Source organism: Barbus barbus, assembly GCF_936440315.1.
Source record: "Barbus barbus genome assembly, chromosome: 21".
NCBI classification, from domain to species: Eukaryota; Metazoa; Chordata; class Actinopteri; order Cypriniformes; family Cyprinidae; genus Barbus; species Barbus barbus.
The window spans coordinates 25,384,847-25,405,872 of record NC_136749.1 but is presented as its reverse complement, the minus strand read 5'-3'; the positions used below and the strand labels follow the sequence as shown (position 1 = coordinate 25,405,872).

General features: G+C 36.3%; 1 protein-coding gene across 1 annotated transcript in view; it reads left to right on the top strand.

Moving 5' to 3' along the window:
- Positions 1-21,026, top strand: part of LOC306886971 (oxidation resistance protein 1-like) — a gene marked incomplete at its 5' end in the record, with an annotated part of 150,680 nt that overhangs the window by 6,855 nt on the left and 122,799 nt on the right. The window contains one exon of the mRNA XM_079444387.1: positions 5,098-5,163. Within this exon, the coding sequence (XP_079300513.1) occupies positions 5,147-5,163 (17 nt within the window). The remainder of the gene's footprint in view (positions 1-5,097; positions 5,164-21,026) is intronic.

Genomic DNA, 21,026 nt, shown 5'->3' with positions numbered 1-21,026 from the left:
GAACTTTATTCTTTAAACATTTGCACTTTAATGATGTCAACAGCTCTGCACAGCAGGTACATTTCCCAGTGAAAAACACTTTTAACTAGGCTTCCTCAAAACCTTAATTGTGCACGTAGGCTGTATGCACTAATATGTTTTACTGGCTTCATGGCGCCATGACATCAAGTCTGTTTGCACCTGTCTCTCAAACATACTTAATTGCTTTAGCAATTTTATATCAGTTTTAGCAACAGTTAAAAACTCTTGCTGACATAGTATGAATATAGAGTGGAATATTTATCTCCGATAGTCTTTGAATACATTTTGGGGTTCGTGGCTTTTGATTGCACATCTTGTCAGAACACTTTGAGATGTTTAGATGTTTTCTGAATCTGGGGACATGTGAAATCACTGGGGAAATATCGAAGAAGAAGAAGAGCTCTTATTTGATTTCCATTGCTATAGAACTGAGATAAATATATGTCCTTTGTGCCTTTTTCTACTGATCTTATGGGTATGTAGAATGAAAAAAGTTAAATTCACATGCTTGAGTTTCTGACAAAACTATTAGGATATAAATGGAAAGGCTTGTATGATGTCATTAGGTTTACATGGTGATTTATAAAGGTCTAGATGAACACACTTATTTGTGGAATCAGCAGTGTTTATGAAGGTCTTTGTTTGTTAATGTGCATGAGCAAATAGTTCCTTTGTGCTTTGATTTATTGATTAGATGGCAGGCAGTGAACAGAGGACAACAGCGGCCTGTGATGAGAACTGAACCTCTGGAATGAGTGTAAACAGTATTTAGAATCAACAGCAGGGCTGTTTACACGTCTGCCGCAATTGTGAGGGAAATTTCCATAATCACGTCGTGTTTCTCCAGGCTTCATTTGACCCCTGTTAGTCCCTGGAGATGTTTTCAGGTTTAAAGAGTTTCTGTAAGAATCAGGTAAAGGCTGATGAGAGCGCAGTGGAGGATGAGTCACCTTGCGGCAGACGAGCAGTGATTAAGACCACGGAAAGCCTTCCAACATGCATGATTTGTTTGTTTCTGTGCGGGTGATTGTGGGAGGATGAATCAGAATTTGCTTTGTAATATTGTACATCTTTGTTCCATTTAAGCACTTGTTTTAGGGTGGTAAACAGCTCCTATGAAAAAGTACCACGGTTTTTAGACATTTACAAAGGAACTTGTAAATACCATGGTGGGTTGTCTGGCCAAAATCTTAAATTTGAATAATCTTAGATCATTTTACACAATAGTTATTGTTTCAACAGCTTTATAGAACTATCACATCATGGCATGCCATGAGAAATCAGATTAGTTTTGTTATATTTTCAGATGGAGTTTAAATATGTAATTAAAAAAATCTCTATATATTTTTCATTTCTTTATCATTTATAGGAAGAAATTAATCAAGAATGCATTAAATTGAACAAAAATGTTGTAACTGCAAAAATGCATAACTGTTTTCTAGCAAATCAGCGTATTCAAATGATTTCTGAAGGATCATGTGATACTGAAGACTGGAGTAATGGCTGCTGAAAATTAACAATATCTTTTTTTACTGTATTTGTTAAAAAATACAGTAAATGCAGGTTTGATAAGCGTATGACTCTTCTTTTTTTTAAAACATTAAAAAGACATAGGCCTACATTTTGTTGTATTTTGATCAAATACAGTAAATGAAGCATTGAGCACAAGAAGTTTTTAAAAAATATTTAAAAATACATATTTATATATTTTTATATCATTTATATTTTTCCATTTGTGAAAGGAAGACTTCAATATACAGTGAATGCTTAGTTGTTCCATAGTTTGAGAAGCATAGTCTTAGGGGGAAAAAAATCACATCAAATATTTTACACTTGATTCAGTGCGCCACAATTCCCAATGGGAAGCAGGACTCATAAAAAAAAGACAAGCCATCAAAGTGCCGGCGAGCTGCTGCCCACGTCTCCCCAGTCGCTGTCTCATCCATATTGTTTATCTTCTTATTCTTCATGTTCTATACAAGAAAATGACCGCAAGTCATTTGTTGATGTTGTCAAGAACTCTTGCATTGCTTTGTGTGTGAGTGTGTAGAAGAACAACGGGACTTTTGGGATGGTTGTTTAAAGTCACCCTAGTCTGTAGTTAGTTGTGTAAACTACAAGTCTTTAAATATACTCAGGGTGACCTGCTTCTGTCTTTGGGCCATCCATTTCAATGTCAATAGCACCGTTTCTCAACAAGCTTGCCACTGCCCTCTGAAACCACACACACAGTCCATGGCACTTTATTTTGGAGCGATGAAAGGCTTTTGATGAAATCACTCTAAATCTGTTGAACGCTTAGACCAGAGGGATGACTCACTGCTGAGAAGAGGAAATATAATAAAATGAAATAACCTTCTGAGCGTGCCACGTTTCCCTCAGCACAGACCTCTGCTTCCGCTGCTGCTGTGTGTTTATGACATAAAACGCTGAATAAAGAACTGATTATTTTTAATACCTACTGCAGGTTCCACAGCTTTTATGATTACAACTCTTTCTTTCTTCCTTTGTTCACATCTCTTCCCACACGTGTCTCAGATGTGTTGGGTTAAAAATAGATTAGATTAAACCAGCAAGTGAAGATCAGAGTGTGAAATTCAGAGTGGAATACCGAACAGGAGAAATCCCATGATTCAGTGCTGTTCTCTCTGTGTTTTCCCAGAACTCCGCAACACATGGTTCTTAAAATAGACCAATGTTTTGTGTGTCTGTGGACTTTGACATTGTCACAAACCACGCAAGACTTGCATGCTGTTGTTCATATCCTTTACTGAACACTTCCGTGTACGTACATACGCATACATAATAACCAATAAGAAAGCTTGTTACAAACCCAAATACTATTTATCACAGACATTAAAAGGAATAAAACAACAAAGCACTGACACAACTACACACATATACACAATACTTTTCAATGACTATTTGTCCTCATTTTACACCATGTGTGCGTGTGTGTAAAGAAAAAAAATGAATAGTTTGCTCCCTTCAGTCACAAATGTCTTTAAGATCTGTTCCTTTGCCCAATTTTTTTTTTTTTGTTGTTTTTTAATTGGCACTTTAATTTTCATTTTTTGTTGTTATTTTTAAATGATCCACCATTTTTCCCAATTTTTGATTTAATTTAATTTTATTATTTTACTTTAAGATTTTTTATTATTATTATTATTACAATCAAAGCCATCTTGTTGTCTTTTTTTTTTTTTTTTTTTTTACCAGATGCAGCTGTAGCAACACTAGCATTGGACCTCATTCACGACGCACAAGTTAGTGGATCTATAAACGATTTCCAGGTTTTTTTCCTGCTTGTATTTCATGCTTCTGTGTAATTTATATATCACTATATTTTTGATGATTTTATTTCATTTTCATTTTACCATTGCTGTACAATAGCCTGTGTTACTGAACATTCTGGCATGACATTGATGCCTTCTTTAGGAATGTACTGTTCTTAAAGGTCATGAAACATGACCTTTGACCTCAGGAGGACTGTTTTTTTCAAAGCTTTCTAGAAGGAGAATGTGCAATTACTCTTTTGACTCACAAAATGTGCTTCCAAGGAGAGTTGAGGTGTTGGAGTTGAGCACATCTCCAGAAGCCAAAGAGCAAATTCATGTACTTTTTTTTTTCTGTCTGCTCTCAAAACATTGGCTTTTGCACTTAACAACTCCTCCAAACTCTACCAAGTGAATATTTCTTTGGGCAGGTTTATATTTGTATTGGCACACACCTTGGTCCTGGCCAAAAAAACCAACAACAACATTACTTAACTTTTCTACTGGTATTACCCAGCAAAAAAAAGATACCGACTTCATGCCATGCTAGTAATGAGTAATGCCACAGTACTTTTTTGTGAGTTTGTCCCTCATTTTCTCTGTCGTTCTCTGTCCATCACAGTCAAAGTTGTGATTTTTGTCATGTTGGAGCGGAACAGTCACTCCCTCTCATTATGATACATTTAAGGTCCTGCACATTAATGATGACCTTTACCACCGCTGCTGCTGTAACCTTTGTGTTACAGAGTACTTATAGCCTGCAGGCCACATCACTTATGCATGCATCCAATCAGGTGTACAGATAAAAAGATCCTGCTTCCCCTACGCTCTTTAGATGCACAAACCACTTTTATCCACAGACAAGTATATGAAAACCTCTTCAAATTAAAATCTGTTTTTTCTTTTTCTCTTAAAAAGTCTAGAGATGATGGCAAGCATGGAGAAAGCACATCTTTTTGTTTGCATTTGGCTAGTATAAGCGACTTTAACCACCTTTCCATTATACCTATCATCCAAAGTTCAAATATTTCAATGCATCTAAAGCTCAAATCCAATCCAAAAACACAATCGGAACTCAATGCAGCTATTGGAAATGAATGACTTCCGTTCTGTCGTTTGTTAAAGATAGTCAGCCAGCATCACTTGCAAAGTTAAACGTAGAATATCATCATGTGACAATATGGCATACCACTTTTTGTAATATTTATCTTTACGTACTATTTACGTACTATACTATTTTAAAAATAGGCAGTAGACAGTATATAATGCACAGTATTCAACAAGTATTCTGTCTTGAATGGCCATGCAGTGATGGCAACACTTTTTAATTTCACCCAATTAACAGATGTAGAAGACTGCAAACTCTTCCTTCTGTTTTTAGATGGAGTACAGCTTACGCTCGGCAAACATCTCACAGCATTCAACCAGTGTGATAATCAATTATTCATCAGCTCACAGAAACTATTAAAACTAAGCCTTTAATGAGAGCATTTGAGATCATTAAACTCAATGTACTTCAGTCAGACATTAATCAGCCAGTTTGTTCTTTACCCTCTGGTCCCTTTTAATATCTGTAAATGTGTCCAAAATAATAACTTCGTGGTCATTATTTCTTATTTTTCTTTTATGTGTGGTAAAAAAAATGAACCTAAGCTAAGAGTTTTTCTAGTTTAGCAGCTCTGTTTGCATATTTTATTAATGTGGGTTTTTTGGAGGGGGACATATTCATTGTTGTTTTGGGCTCAGGTCACCTTCACATATCTGCTCTTAATATCCTTTCTGTGTCTGTTTGTTTTCTCAGGTTTTTCCCAGAAGGAAACCTTTGAGTCAGAGGCGAACGTCCTGCCAACATGTTCAGCACCAAAAGGTCAGAGCGACACAGTGGTTTGTTGCCTATTTTTGTGATCTTTTATGAAAAATTACAGTGACTTGGAGGACTAGACTTTATTTACATCATATTTTAATCATTGTAAAGTGATAAATGACTCACAGTTAATGTAAAAACATTAACTTGAGTTAACTTTTGGCTGCCATTTTCTGAATGTAAAGTTGTATGGTTCACATTTTTGACTTTGACAATTTCTTGTCCTTTAAAGGTGTTATATATTGAGTAATGGATATTTTGAAGTCATAGTTCTTTGTACTAAAAAAAAAACATATTGTAGGTTGCAATTCCTCACCGGGTTTTTGTTTTTCAGCCCTGTAACACATTCTGATTGGCTCATAAATTTTGGCAGCATTAAATACAAGAGCAAGAGTAAAGAAAGATTCAGATGGACACATTTTGTTTGCATGCAAATATCCACCTTTTACTACTCTAATATTTCCTGTGATTTATAGAATAAGCCTGTTGTTATTTTGCCTTTTTTGTCCACTAACTTTCCATTCCTTTAGTCACTAGTAGTGAAAGTTTGTTGTTTTTTGTAAAAATCAAGCATAGTTCTGGCGGGTCGTGTTAGTCAAGCTCGCATCATCTGATCTACGTCTAGCTATAGGAATACGATGCTCATCTCAGCATTCATGTACTGTGTAAGGTCCTTCGGTATTATCAGCAGCTTTTGCATTGCTCAGTAGCTAATGACCCTCCTCCATCCCCAACTCCTCCTTTCATCCAGTCAGGATTTGGCTTTCTGATTCTCTTTTGAATCAGGCTAATTTCTAAAATGTGTATATTAAATTACTGAATATTAATGATCTCTGCAATACATTCAAGTTGGTTCTGTTCTTTTACGTTAGGGGGTTATCGCTGCTCTCCCTGCTCTTATCCGTGCTAGGCTGCACGGATGCGCAGGGAGTTCTTCCCCAGAACAGAACCATACTGCCAATCCAAACTGTATGCTAATTGTCAATCCTCTTGGACGATAGTGATCCTGACAGAAATTTGCATAAATGTCTGTGTGGCAAGTGACTGTTTAAAACCATTGCAATGAAATGTAAAGAATGTAAGTTTGTTTTTTTACAACTTTTCTTTCCACATCCTTCCACAAGTCAAATGACTGTTTAGAGGAATTTATTTGGTAAATGCATTTCCATTGCTTTTCTTGTTATCTTGGTATTTCCTTCCAGCATTTTTATGCAATATCCCAAAACTTGCACAAACCATGTGGATGGAAATCCAGCTAATGACCCTAATACTGAAATGACAACACTTTCCGTCACTATTGAGGGTAACACACATGATCACATGGTTTTGAACCAATCTGCATCCACTATAGAGCTCTTTTATTGTTTGGGTTTGGGTTCTCATCAGCAATTTAATGGCTCATGTTTACATGCGCTTGTTAAACTGTGACGGGAACACAGCTAAATTGAATCCTTCATCGCTGGGATTGTTTATTAAACGCATTACAGTTGGAGCAGCTCATTAAAAATGTTGCCCTGCCATCAGTCTTCTCGTGAAAAATGAACTGTAGTTGTCTTTGAGGTCGCAGTAATGTGTATAGCATTATGGCAGATAAGGCTTCCTCTAATTAGACTTACCAATGTTTACGTTCCGAAATGAGCTCAGGCAGTAAGAGCTAAACCGTTCCACCGAAGCCCCAGGCACAGGACTCATTACGCAGTCGTCACATCACGGTCACCGGAATCATCTTGACCTCCTGTAGCTGCAGTGTCATTTAAAATCCAGCAAATATTCAGCTGACCCTGGGTAATAGAAAGAGGGTTCACCCTCCAGGTTTGTTTTGAAACAAATCACATTATAGTTTAATTTAGTTCTGCATCTTTGTGTGATTCCTGTGCACTGACTGAAGTAGACACCAGTGACTTCTTGCTGAAGCAGGAAGCGGTCTTCTTAGGATGCAGAGACTGAGCTGTCACGTACAGGGTTTTAATTGCTGTCGGTGAGTGCTGTCACGATATTAAAGCTGAAGTTGGACTCTTGAGCTACAACGAACAGGAGACAGACAGGTTTGGTGTGATGCTGTGGATGTCATATTGTCAGGCTGAATGACATTATAAGAATGGAATTAGATAGCAGTGTCACAGAGAGCCTGCTTTTCATGGAAAAAAAAAACTTTGGACGTGATTGTTAATTTGACACAAAGATGTCAGCAGGCAACTTGCTCCATCATTTACTTTGCTTGTGTGGGGGAAAAAAGGCCCATGCAAATTGAATGGAATTAAAAATCTTTACAGTCTTTGAAACAAAAATGTGAAAAATATCCATTAAAATAGGGAACAATGTACTTTATTAATATGAAGAAATGTTGTAAAATTACTATTTCTTTCTTTATTTATAAAGCTGGAATTTTATGTGTTTTAAATTTTGCACCTCATTGCTTGTGTTGTGTTTTAGGGTTAATGGAAATATCCGTAAAATTACTGGATAACGTCCTGGCAAAAAAAATTATAAAATACAGAAAATGATTAAATTAGATTATTTTGGATAGCGGGTATTTAACTGGACATTTAATTGAACATGCTCTTTTTTTTTTTTTTTTTTTTTTTTTCAGTGCAGATTTACATTGTGTGCATGCATGCATTTTGTTTTTTGGCCCTATCTAAAACTCAGGAAATCTCTAAAAACACTAATAAAATAATAATAATAATAATAATACTAATACTGATAATCAAAAAAAAAAAAAAAAAGCAGTAAACTTTCAGTTTCAGTAAAAATTCAGTTTACTGCTATAAGCCAGAATTTTAATTTCAGTGCATCCCTAAACTTTACCATCTTCTTTGATTACTTGAGTATTGCTGGTGCTCCTTCTAGACCTGCTGCTGTTGTCAAAAACAAAATTGATGTAAGACAAATCACAGATGTGACGTTGATGGCAGCAATCAACACCATGCAGTTCCCATGTGTAATGTGAGCACAAATCAAACTGTAGAAGACGTTCTTCCTTCGGAGAGCGTAAGGCACAAAGGGATATTCAGTCCTCTTCAAAGGCACAATGATCTAATCAGGGCAGAATGACCTACAAATGCACAGATATCCTGACTGACATTGGGAATGCTTTGGAATTCTGAGGAGAAATGGTGGCGATGTGAGGAGCTCAACCGTTTACTGTCCCCTGCTGTTCTCTTTCCTGAGGGTGATTTCTATTGGTGTTCCATTCATTAGCATAAAGGGGAGGTGCTTGTGAGTTATTCTGAGTGTTTGTCAGATTACAGGAGGTGCGTGCAATCATTGAAAGCTGATATCGGTTGTGTGCACTCAGGGTCCAGAATTAACACTGGGCAAGTGACAAATGCAAGTAAAAATTGGCATTGAAAGGTAAATGAAATAAAGGCCTATAACTTTATTAGGAATTGCAGCATTAGATGGTTTAAGTTGAATTGTAAGAACTGTAGTCTGCCCTTGAGACGTGTAAGAGATGTGTGTGATTCAATCTTTTTTTCCTCCAGAACTTCCTGTGGTGACACATATGTGAATTATTCCTTACATAAAGCCACCAAAATGAAAATATTAGCGGAAAATCACAATTTCTCTTCACGTTTTTGTGACAGATGAAGATTAATCTTGTGCATTACACAGCGCCTGACAATTTTTGTCATACAAAAATGGCTGAATATTTTTGTTGTCATAGAGACAAAACAAAATAAAATTATTTAAAATAATGCAAAATACACTTTCACGGTAAATTGTCAGGTGAGAGAAAGCGAACATCTGCAGTCTAATCAAATCCAAAATAACAAAGATTAGCAGGTTTTGGTCAATTTAATCAATATTGTAGATTATTATTTTATTTATTTTTTTTCTGCAGAAGCACTATGGAGGACGTTTTAAAAAAACAGGCACATTCTGTATTTATTTGATTTGACTGACAGCAGCAACTTCACATTCCTGATAGTGAATAATATGCACTGACTCGACAGCTCTTAAGAAAGACATCATGGCCAACGATGGATGTTTTTGTGAGCTTTTGTCTTGTTAATCTATTCAGCCTAACATGAACGTACACCCTTCAGCTGTTGATAGGTGTGATTGACGACACCACTGGCAGCTGAACGTGCTTGTCTGATATGTTTGTTGTTTATGATGCGTTTGCTTCTGTCCTGTCTGTTCAGTGTGTCTTCTCAACATTTTAGGGTCCTTGCTGACGCACATTGAATCATCTATCTGCATTTTCTAGTTGCTGTAGTTTAGAGATACATGCAGTTGTTTCTTCAACTACAAAAAAAGCTTGTTTTTCACACTTTTTGCATAATTGGATTAAAATTCTAGCTTGATTTGGAGATGCTGCACAAAAAATGCACAAGTGATATTTACCTTTTTTTTTTTTGGTCTTATCTCATATCAAGCAGAACTGAGGGAAAAATTACAACCATTTTCACACAATAAATGGTTTGTTTTTAGGTTTTACAGAACATTTTTTTTAGTATTATTATTTTTTAGATTTTGTTGGCAACCACCACTTTTTTTCTTTTTTTCATTTACATCTTTATGGCAGAGCGGTGGAACACGCTTCAGAATAAATGCAGCTCCTGCTGCAATTCCCTGACCTATATTAAAATCTCTAAGACCAGAGTGAGTTTATTTAAAGCTCTAGAGACATTAGATGAGGGAGGGCTGGTATCATTTTCGGCTGCAGAAAATTAAGTTCTTAAACACTGAGAAAATATAGGATAATTCTGATTTGCTGATTATATCTGTAAAGTGCCTACTAATCAATGTTTTTGTTTGTTTTTTTATACATTTTTCAGAGTGACTCATTGTCACACTTGATATGAATGCTGTTCCAAAAGGTAGACTTATTTTTAAGATACCTTCTTTTGTTCAATTTCCAAAGCAGGATAGCATCTGTATTCTTCCCAGTAACGAAAATCCCAGAATGTACTCAGTAGGGGAAAAAAAAAAATTTGAAAATGGTGGACAAAGTGCTAATTAGTGTAATAATTAATATTTTTTTTCAATACTGAATTAAAAATAGTTCAGGCTAATTAAAATGTTCTATCTTACCCAATTTTTTATTTTTTTTTGGTGAGCGCTGTGTATTTTTTTCTGGTTAGAGTATCTAATCTCAAGTCTACCGTGTGCTTCGCATGAGCAGCTCTGTTTGTTGACCTGTGGAGTTGCTGTTTATTTAGTGTCCTAAATCTGTTAGGTTCCATTTCAGTTAAGATGTCTGTGTAGGCGGTAGACATCAAGACAACTCACTGCTTTTCAAACCAGAGCATTGACCCAATAAAACTCTTTATATAGTGAGTTGAATCTGTTTTATATGACTATTTGCATTAGGTTTGCATTATAACATCCATTTACCAACATGCTGTTCACAGTCTATTAAGGAGTCCAGCTTCCCTCCGTGTCTGTTTCAGAGCTGGGATACGGTCGTTTCGTTCTCCATAGCCGAATGCTGAAGCATTTTTTATGCCCCAGTATATGAAGCTCCATTTTTATGGGATTATTTTTTTAGGCCACGACTTTAACTTCAAAGAGACTCTGATCATTGCCGGCGGTTATTCCACAACACTGTTTTCCATTGGAATACTTTTCAACGTATTCCCTTTCTGAATGTAATTTATCACTGTTCCACCCCTCTGTGATAATGTTTGGGTATTTAAATGCAATATTTGCACTGTTCTTTTAAAGTGTCACATTTACATGGTATTCCACGATACATTAAAGAATACCACAATATTACCATAGCAAAAGCATGGTGCACAGATTGTGTTTAGAAATGATGATTCTCAGCATTTCGTAGGTTTATCTTTTTCATCTATATCTTACGTTTATGGCTTTTTATTATCTCTTTGTTTATCTTTTAATGTCTTGCGAGGACAGAATTTTGCCTTGTCATTTGTTGTAGTTGAATTCCGGCATCTGATTGGACAGTATTGCAGCGGGTGTTGTGGCAGGTGGTGGCACTAAGCTGCCATTATCATGTATTGAAATAAGCTGGCAAGAAGCCCTGCGTCCTCACATTAACACTTCATTTATTATCTAATTGTATTTCTTACTTGAAACAGCAGTTGCTTTCAAGGTTGTTTATTGTGTCATTATTTACCCACCCTCACGTTGTTCCTTTGCTGTTCTTTCTTTCTGTGGAAGCACTGTCTTCCAAGGGTGAGTAAATGACAAAACATTTATTTTCGAGTGAACTATTCCTTTAGATAATCAAAGAGATGTAGATATAGAATCATGCCAGTTTTTGTATTTACAGCCACGGTTGCTGAGCAGAATGCATCAATCTTGTGAGTATTTTTCAGCAGACACGTCAGGCCATTTTAAAATGTGTCTCTTCAGAGCAGTTTTCTTTCGTCTCTTATATTTCCAGTATCAAATAATTTCAGAATTTACACTAGACGCTTGATTAGAAGTCTTTAAATGACCTAACCCAGCCACAGGCTTGAACTCCCTCTGCATTTCTCTGCCATACAATTATTTGCTGACGAGGCATAAATGCACTGATGGAATGTTCTGTCGCTGTCGTCTCACATCTGAGAGAGGCACTGATCCTCCTCTGCGCATTCATTTGAATAAGCGACATGCTTTGTGTTTTGCAGCTCTCTGATGCAGATGTTTGTCTGAGGAATCGACAGGCAAAAATAAAATGAGATCAAAGCCTATTAAGAAAAACTAGTATGATATATATATATATATATATATATATATATATATATATATATATATATATATGTGTGTTTCTCTCATGTCATCCATAGTTTGGGATGCATGCAGTGCTGTCTTATACAAATTTGGCCATAAAAAGGTACCTCAGAAGGTACAAACAAACTTCACACCGTGAGCTCACCTATGATGCTTGGCAATGCAATCTACGTAGGAAGCTCACTAGGTTTTGGAACTGAGCATCTGATGCGTGGGAAAAGAGATGTGGAGGTCAGTGACTGTGATTTGCAACTTGCCTTTTAGCAAAAGCTTCTCCAAAGCAGCTTACAGCACTTTAAATGAGTCTCAGCCCATTTGACCCCAGAGAGTCATGGCAGATATTGCTCAGATTGCACTCAAGTCTATCGTCATATGTTCTGATGTTCTTATGCAATTTTTGTTTTCTGTTGCTGCTTCATGTATCATTAAAGAAATCTTCGCTGAGCACAAATCATTTTAGTTGTATGGCTTAGAGAAAAGTGTGAAAAGTGGTTATGAAAACCCAGATTATATTATGATTTTTGTTGCAAAACAACTATTATATTATTTTTATGCTTTTGAAAGAATTTTCTGAAGCTCTTAAGGCTGCATTTATTTGATAAAAATAGGCAAAACAGTAATATTGTGAAGTATTATTTCAATTTAAAATAATTCAAAAATGATTCTAATATGCTAATTCGCTGCTCAATAAACATTTATTATTATTATTAATGGTGAAAACAGTTGTGTTGCTTCATATTTTTGTGGAAACCATTATTTTTTCAGGATTCTGTGATGAATAGAAAGTTCATAAGAGCAGCATTTATTTTAAATTAAAATCTTTTGTTTCATAATAAATGTCTTTATTGTCAGTTTTGATCAATTTAATACATCCATGCTGGTTAAAAGTATAAATTTCTGTATAAAAACTAAATCATACTGACCCCAAATATTTAAATGGTAGTCCAAATATTTTAATTTTTTATAGTAAATGAATAAAAAATTGTAAGACTCCTCAATGACAATGTATCTAGATTGACAATCGTGGCTCATGGTGTTTCTGAAGCAGCGAGGTGCTTCTCTGACCGTCCCTCCAGCTGTGGATAGAGGATGAGGAGCATCTCTCAGACAGCTGGAGATGTTCACACAGAGCAGGACGTGTTGGTGAGCAGCAGAGACGGCAGGCTGTTTCCTGTAACCCCAGGAGCTTCTGCAGGGGACAAGAGCGCCTGATTCATTTTCCTGTAAGCATCGCTGTGTGCCTGAACCCACGCTTCAGGTCCTGTGAACAAAGGCACTGTTTTCACTGTGTTTAATGAGTCTAGCTAAATTCACAAGCCTTTTCACATGCATAGTGATTTGGGAAACATAAAGTTACAAGCTAACAAAGGGCAAAAATCTTAAAAGTGATATATTTGGAGTTTAAAGAGGTTGTACTTTTTCCCCTTGAGTTCCACTTGTAATTTTTTTTCCACCAAAACAGTCATAATTAATTTTCTTCCCTCTCACTTACTCTTAGAATTAAACTGGCTGTTTTTGTTTTGCTGCTGAGCCATTCAGACTTCATTATAACACCATTTTCATGTATGAATTGAGTAATGGTGTTTTGCTGCGCTCACACACAGGCTGCAGATTTGATGTGAAGTTCAACATAGTTTTTAATTGCCCCAGCAATTATGAACAGCCTCTTTGCATGTTGGATTTCATTCTTTTGCAAACCAAGAAACTTGTGGAAATATGAGTCTGTTTTGAAGTTTAGTTTCAATATGTGTGCTTTTTGCACTGGAGAGAAAGTTTTTAGTTTTCAAAGTTTAAGTATGTTTTCAGTACAGTTAACTTCAGTAACTGTATGTCAGAACATGTCATGTCTTTTTCATGCACTTTTCATGTCCTGGCGTCAGACTGAGAAGCATCACGTGTCTGTGGCACATGTCAGTGTCACATCATGAACAAACCGTCCCTATGAGCCTCACAATGTCCTCCAGCTGCACTGAAGCAACTCTCAATGATTCCTGACAGAGCTGCCCACTGCTGGGACAATAAAACATTTATATTTGTTGTTTTCTTTCTAGACGCTCTCGCCCTGATTCTACACAGCATAATGCAACCTCAGTGACAATCCACCAGACTACTTGTTTGAAGAATACAGAGACTGAAATAAAGGAATTAAAGGAAGATACGGAAAATAGATCCACTAATATTGGTGAAAAAAATAATAGTTTTAAAAACGTAGTAAAAAAAAAAAAAGTAAAAAAATAAAAAAAAAACTTCAGACAGCTCAATTTGTATACGTATAAGATAATATATTTTTAAATAAAGATGTATATTTAATGAATATCTAATTAGAGTTAGACAACTTTACAGCTCAATGTTTTATGTGTATAAAATATTAATTAATTAAATATATAAATTATATATATGCTTATAAAATGTTTATTTAATGATTATCTAGCTTTATCAGCTTTATGAAATAATAATTTCTTCAAAATAACTAATGAAATTTTTTTTAAATATTGAAACATAAGATTTAATGATTAAGTCTGTTACCTGACCTTAATATTTAGTTATTTATTAATAAATAGTTTTTTATTTTAATTTATGCAGCAAGTGCTGTTGGCTAATTATAAATTGTATTGAACCAGAAACATTTTTATTATTAAAAACATTTCACACTTGACCTTTAACTTTCATTCAACCTAGAATGTTCCCTTAATGTGATTGCACAAGCAAATAAATGTCTTTAGTCATTTAACAACATTTCACAAATCATTAAATATGCACCGACCTATACGTTCACTCAGGTCTGAAAATGAACATTTTTTGCATCTGCGTTTGTCAGAGATTTATGTGTTCTGTAATCAGAAGACTTCATTAGATAGCACTTATCACCTGCACAAAATGCTCGTACTGCCCTTTAAATGTGCTCTATTATTCATCCTTCAAAGTCACTGATAATATTGATCAGAACCAGTGGTGGTTTAATAATGGTCCACAAACAGTCCGCTTCTCTTGTACACTTGTGTTTATAAACCAAGGTCAGCGCTGTCCTCTGTACACAGATGAGAAAATGACTCATAGATTAGGGAAGAGTGAAATGCCAGGAGATGAGCTGAAAATCGAACGGCTTCATCTCTAAACTCTGCAGCGCTTCTTCAGGGACACGGCTGGTAGTTAATTGTCTCTTATGTAACACGTGAGACATGTTTGATGGCATTTAGATGTGTGAATATGTGATGAATTTTCAATGCATGCTATAGATTTGACATACATGGGTCATATTATAACAAATCAGATTTTTCCTTTTATCTTTTTAATAAAAAAAGACCTTGATGTCCTATGAAACTAAGAAGAAAGGAAAAATTGCTCTTTATGCAGCTGCAACAGATGAATACTTAACACACGACCATATTATTGTATGAACCCATTTAGTCTCCATGTCATTTTAAAACTTTTTTTTCAATGGGCCCCAATGTTGTTTGGTTCTCAGTGTTCTTCAAAAAGAATCTCCTTTTGCGTTCTACAGAAGAAAGAAAGCCATACAGGTTCGAAACAACTTAAGGGTTAGTAAATGATGACACAATTTTCATTCTTGGCTGGACTGTCCCTTTAAACACTCCATAAAAGTCCATAGGTGTGTCCCAAATAGAACACTTATGCCCTGCTCTATAACGTTTTGTAGTATAATAGTGCGAGTAGTGTGTTCACACTGAAAGTGCACTTTAAATACCCAGATGATGCACTTAAAGGGATAGTTCACCCAAAAATAAAAAATTCTGTCATCAATTACTCACCCTCAAGTAGTTCCAAACCTGTATGAATGTCTTTGTTCTGCTGAACACCAAGGAAGATATTCTGAAGAATGTGGGAAACAGAGCAGTTCTGGGGCACCATTGACTTCCATAGTATTTTTATTTATTTTTTCCTACTATGGAAGTCAATGGTGCCCCAAAACAGCCTGGTTACAACTTTCTTCAAAATATCTTCCTTTGTGTTCAGCAGAACAAAGAAATTCATAAAGGTTTGGAACTACTTGAGGGTGAGCAAATGATGACAGAATTTCCATTTTTGGGTGAACTATGCTTTAAATAACCGAAAAAACTAAGTGTGGAATGTTGGACACTTCATGCACTCAACTGTCGCAGCTTTAATTATGTAGCGAAGGGGGAGGGGCTATCAGACTCTGATTATTAATGACAAAATAACCTTATGTAATTCATAAACTACATGGTTGAGTACATAGTGTACAAGTATATAGTGTGTCATTTGGAATGCAGGTCATGAAATAAAAAAGAAGCAGACGTTAGCATCCAAACACAACAATTGTGAGCACTGCTTGCATAAGCGTTATATAAGATTGATGCAAAGAACCATTAGAGATGATAAGAAGAATGATTCACACAGATTGATATGATTACATCGATTATTCCGCAGTCTTTGCCGCTCAAGGTAGATGTCCATGGATCCGGTGAAGCTTGATAAATGCTGTTCTGTTTCACCTCGAGGCGGCCCGAGGAAGCAGTGAACCCAGAATAGACTAGAGATGGAGGAGCTGTCCTGACTTTCTGGTGGTTCACTGGAGCTCCAGTGGCTGCTGTGGCGAATGGGAAGTGACATGACACAACCACAGGCGCTGCTGGGCCATGCTGATGTGACAGAGCTCATTAGAGGGCCTCGCCGAGACTTCCCCGCCAGCTGCGACATATATTTTTAGTCTATAAGGCCAAGCAAACTGCTGTGTGCCTCTGTAGATAGGCACAATTATGCAACAACGTAAATTCAGATATTTTTCACGCTGTAATGTGTCATTACGTGGAACTATGAAAGAAACAATTGTTTCAGACAGGTTTCCTGAACACATCTACTGACACGCCCACTTTGATTGTGGTAGTCCCGCCCCCAAACTCACACCATTGGATTAGCCATATACTATAGCCATATACATATACTATAGCTATATACGACACCTATCTAAGCATTCATATATAAGGTCCTTCAGTATTATCAGCAGTTTTCGCGTTGCTCAATAGCTAATTACCCTCCTCCATCCCCAGGTCCTCCTCTTGTCAGTCAGGATTCAGCCTTGTGATTCTCCTTTGAATCAGACTAATTCTAAAATGTGTACATAAATTATTGGGCTTTAATGATATCTGCAATACATTTATGTTGGTTCTGTTCTCTTTAACCTGGGGGGTTATCGCTGCACTTATCTGTGCTAGGCTGCATGGATGCGTACCATACCGGCAATCCAAACTGTATGCTAATTATCAGTCATCTTTGACGATAGTGGTCCTGACAGAATTGAGTTTGAGTGGGAAATGTTTATTAAATGAATAGCTCCCCCAAAAATGAAAATTCTGTCATTAAAAGGTTAGTTCACCCAAAAATGAAAATTAGTCCATGTTTCATTGGATTCTTCTGAAAGAAGAAAGTCATATACACCAAGGATGCCTTGAGGGTGAGTAAAACTCTCGTATTTCATCAAAAATATTGTCTTACTCTACCCAGCAGCTATATTTGCAAAACCTCCAGCCAGCTATTTCAGCCTTCTAAGACCAAGTCCTATCTAAATGAATGGGGGAATCACGAAATCTCAAAAACTGCTTGCTGAACTCGAAATTAACTTGTCAAATTGGCAACAAAATCTGAAATGAACTGCCCCATAGCATTAAAAAGCTTATTTTTCTGTCTATACCAGCCAATGAGCATGTGCAGTCATAAGCGTGTCTCAATGGGAACCGGAGTTTCTAACAACCGCTGCAGTGATGTAATGATTTTACCAATTAGCGATATTCTGCCATATTGCGTGTTGCAGTTTCTCCCACTCACAAGTAATAGGACTGAACAGTCTTTGTATATGTCTATAGTCTTTTGTAGAACATCCAGCTTACTATGACCAACAATACAGACATTTGGCCACCAATCAGTGTGTGATCTGGCTGATGTCTTTGTGAAAGCCTCATGTTTGTAGAAATCACACAGTCAGTGGAAAGTCGCTCACCCTTGTCAGAGCATGTTGGATGTTTTAAATCAAACTTGCACTTCTGCCATCACTCGGTTACATAATACATAATGGCTACTTTTAGGTTGAGGAGCCTGAGGACAGCTGAGCAGCTGTAATTATCATGAAAGGTCATTGAACGCTGTAGAGCACACCTCCTCTGGACCGCAGATTGAATTGGCCAAGAGCTGCCCAAAGGAAGAATGAGTTAAGGATCGTTCACACTGAGTGTGTTTTATTTTAAAAAAAATTTAAATCAATGGAAGTTGTCAAGAGACTGTATTGTTGGTTGTAGTGAACATTTCACCCAGTGGATGCTGTAACATTATTGGTGGACTTCACAAATAATAATTGCAATTGACCATGTGACCTTTAGAAACAGGTTGAGTGGTGCTTTGACAACACATGCAGTGTATTGTTGGTGTTGTCCCTTGAACCCCAAAGCAATTCTATTGACTGAAAGAACTTTGATTATAAATCCCACAAAATCGCTTCAGTGTTATTTTAGTATTATTTATAGTATTTATGAACATTTTGAATTAGCTTTCATTTTGAAATGTTCCGTTTTAATTTGTTTTATTAAATTACTTATGTGATTGTTATTTTTATTAGTTGTTTGCTTTTTAAAGTATTTCCATTTAGCTTTTTTTTTTCATTTTTAGCTTTAATCATTTTAGTACTTCAACTTATTTCAGTTACTGTAGCTGCCACAATGCTTCTAATTTTCATTTAAGTTGTTTAAGTTGTTCATCTAATAATTATACTTATTTCAGCTTTATTTCAATTAATGAAAATGTTTTTTAATAGTTTGTTTCTAATAACAACAACAATAAACCACGTTATACGTATTGGCTTAAATGTAAATATGGCATTTAATTTTAAAATATTAATGGTCAGATATTATGTTATGTAACCAAAGATATAAAATAACTAGTTGTATTTTATTTTATTTTATTAGGTTTTTTTCAGTCAGCCGACAAGCTTTGCATCTAGTCAATTAGTCTAAAAACTGAAAGCATACTGTGAGCTAGCCGTATACTTATACAGTTTTTTTTGTTTTTGTTTTAGTTACCACAGTTACAAAAGTGAAAAGCAGAAATACATTTTTGACTATCTACACTGTAAAAAAAAAAAAAGAAAAAAAAGTTGAGCACACTTAAAAATGTTTAAGGCAACCAGCTTCAGCAGATTTTTGAGTTTTCTGAACTTCATTTTGTAGGATATTTTTCAGTTCTCTCAACTTAAGTTTGATAAACTTAACAAGTTGAGAACTCAAAAATCTGCTAAAGCTGGTTGCCTTAAACATTTAAGTTCTCTCAACTTTTGATTTTTTTTTTACAGCACTGTAAAAATAAAAATAAAAAGTTGAGAAAACTCAAAAATCTGCTGAAGCTGGTTGCTTTAATTTTAAGTTTGCTAAACTTTTTTTTTATTTATTTTTTACAGTGTATAAGAAGATATCTCACTAAAACACACAGGGTTTGCTGTTGCTGCAAGCTTACATGTTTATGGAGGGCTGGGTTTTGAAGAGAGAGCATGTGTTCATTATGAACAAAACAATATGAAAATGACTACTTCATTGGTTCTTGCATATCTCATTATGCACAGAGATTGAATATGTGGATGTTTGGCTGAGATTTGAGAGCTAGACCAGTATGTCAAGTATTGATTCAAAAGACTTGAAATATAGCACAAGTTGTAGGGATCACTACATTTATGATGCGTTTTTGTACTTTTTGGACTTTGGTAGCCCTTGGAAACTACATGCTAATGCAAAATTTCATCTTTTGTGTTACATGAAAGTTTAAAATAAACTGAAGGTGAATAAGAGATGACACAACTCAAATTTTCAAATGAACAGTCCATTTAATGCTAAATAACATCTCTGACATTTAGACTTTCAGTAACACTGATGCAGCAGGTGCTTCATTAACCTCATGTGTCACATCATTACTAAAAACACCTTCAATATGTTCTCCCAAAAACAAGCGCTCCTGCTTTCAGCTCCATAACATGGTTTACCTGGATATGAAACCATTGGCCTCCTCAGACTATTAATTAGCTGTTGACAGTTCAGTGATTGCCACTAATGAAGATCCATGGCTTGTTTCCGCTGTGCCACAGTCAGGAATAGCGTGAAGTCGCATCGTCATGTGACCAGCTTCACAGCCTGGGAAACCGAGAGGATATCCGTAAGTGTGATGTCTTCGTGCGAGCTGCATGCGATTGTGATATTCACCATAGAGCATTATGGGAGTCTGCTGCACCTCTCTCCCCACAGGATCTTTCATCACTGGTATATACAGACGCACGTTTCCCATAGATGTCACGAGGATGTGAACCATGTCCACGAATTGCCGCTGGGCATGAGCTGTCTTTAATGTCAGCTGTGTGAAGCAATTTCCGAGCCAGATTCTTGCTGAGCTGTGTCTTAGCAGGCTGTTGTTCAGAAAGAGCGAGAAAGATTGAAAGTGAATGGAGAGAGAGAGAGCGAGAGATCAGTCTTTTTTACGCTAGCTCACTGTTTTCCCCCCAAGGCGAAAACCCTCCATCAGGGTCAGTTGCAGTGGCCGAGATGGTTTTTGATGTGTGAGAAATAATTTAGCACCTACAGTGCACACGTTGTTCTCTAGCCTCATGTATGAAACATTCAACATGACGTGAAAAAAAGTGTGATTATTCTCCTTGACTGCTAGTTGCTAATAATGCATATCACCATGTTGGCCTTCTCTTTTCTGTCTGAGGGGCCATCGGATGCAAAATTCACTTTACAAGTTTTTTGAACATAAATGTGTGTACACATCCATTCTATAATGATAAAAATCCACCCAGTGTTTTTTTTAAGTCCCTATTTTAAAATCCCCTTTCTCAAATCAGGCTATTCTGAGAGCCCTGTAAGAATGACGTAGTTCTGCACAGGCCGCTCCCACGATAGTTGATTGACAAGGCCATCTTACCTTAGACCCGCCCTGAGTGAGCTGAGAGCTGTCCGCCATTCTGTCGACTCCGGTGCAGGCGAAGACAAGATGTCTCAGGTTAAGCGATTGAGGCGTTCTGTTGTTGTATGTAATAATGAATATAGCAGTCATCATTTACTCCCGACATCTGAGGTGCTGAAGACGCAGTGGATTACATTTTGTTTTTGAAGGGAATGCGCCCCCTGATCTACCTAAATTCGTTTATGTTCGTGCAGATCATT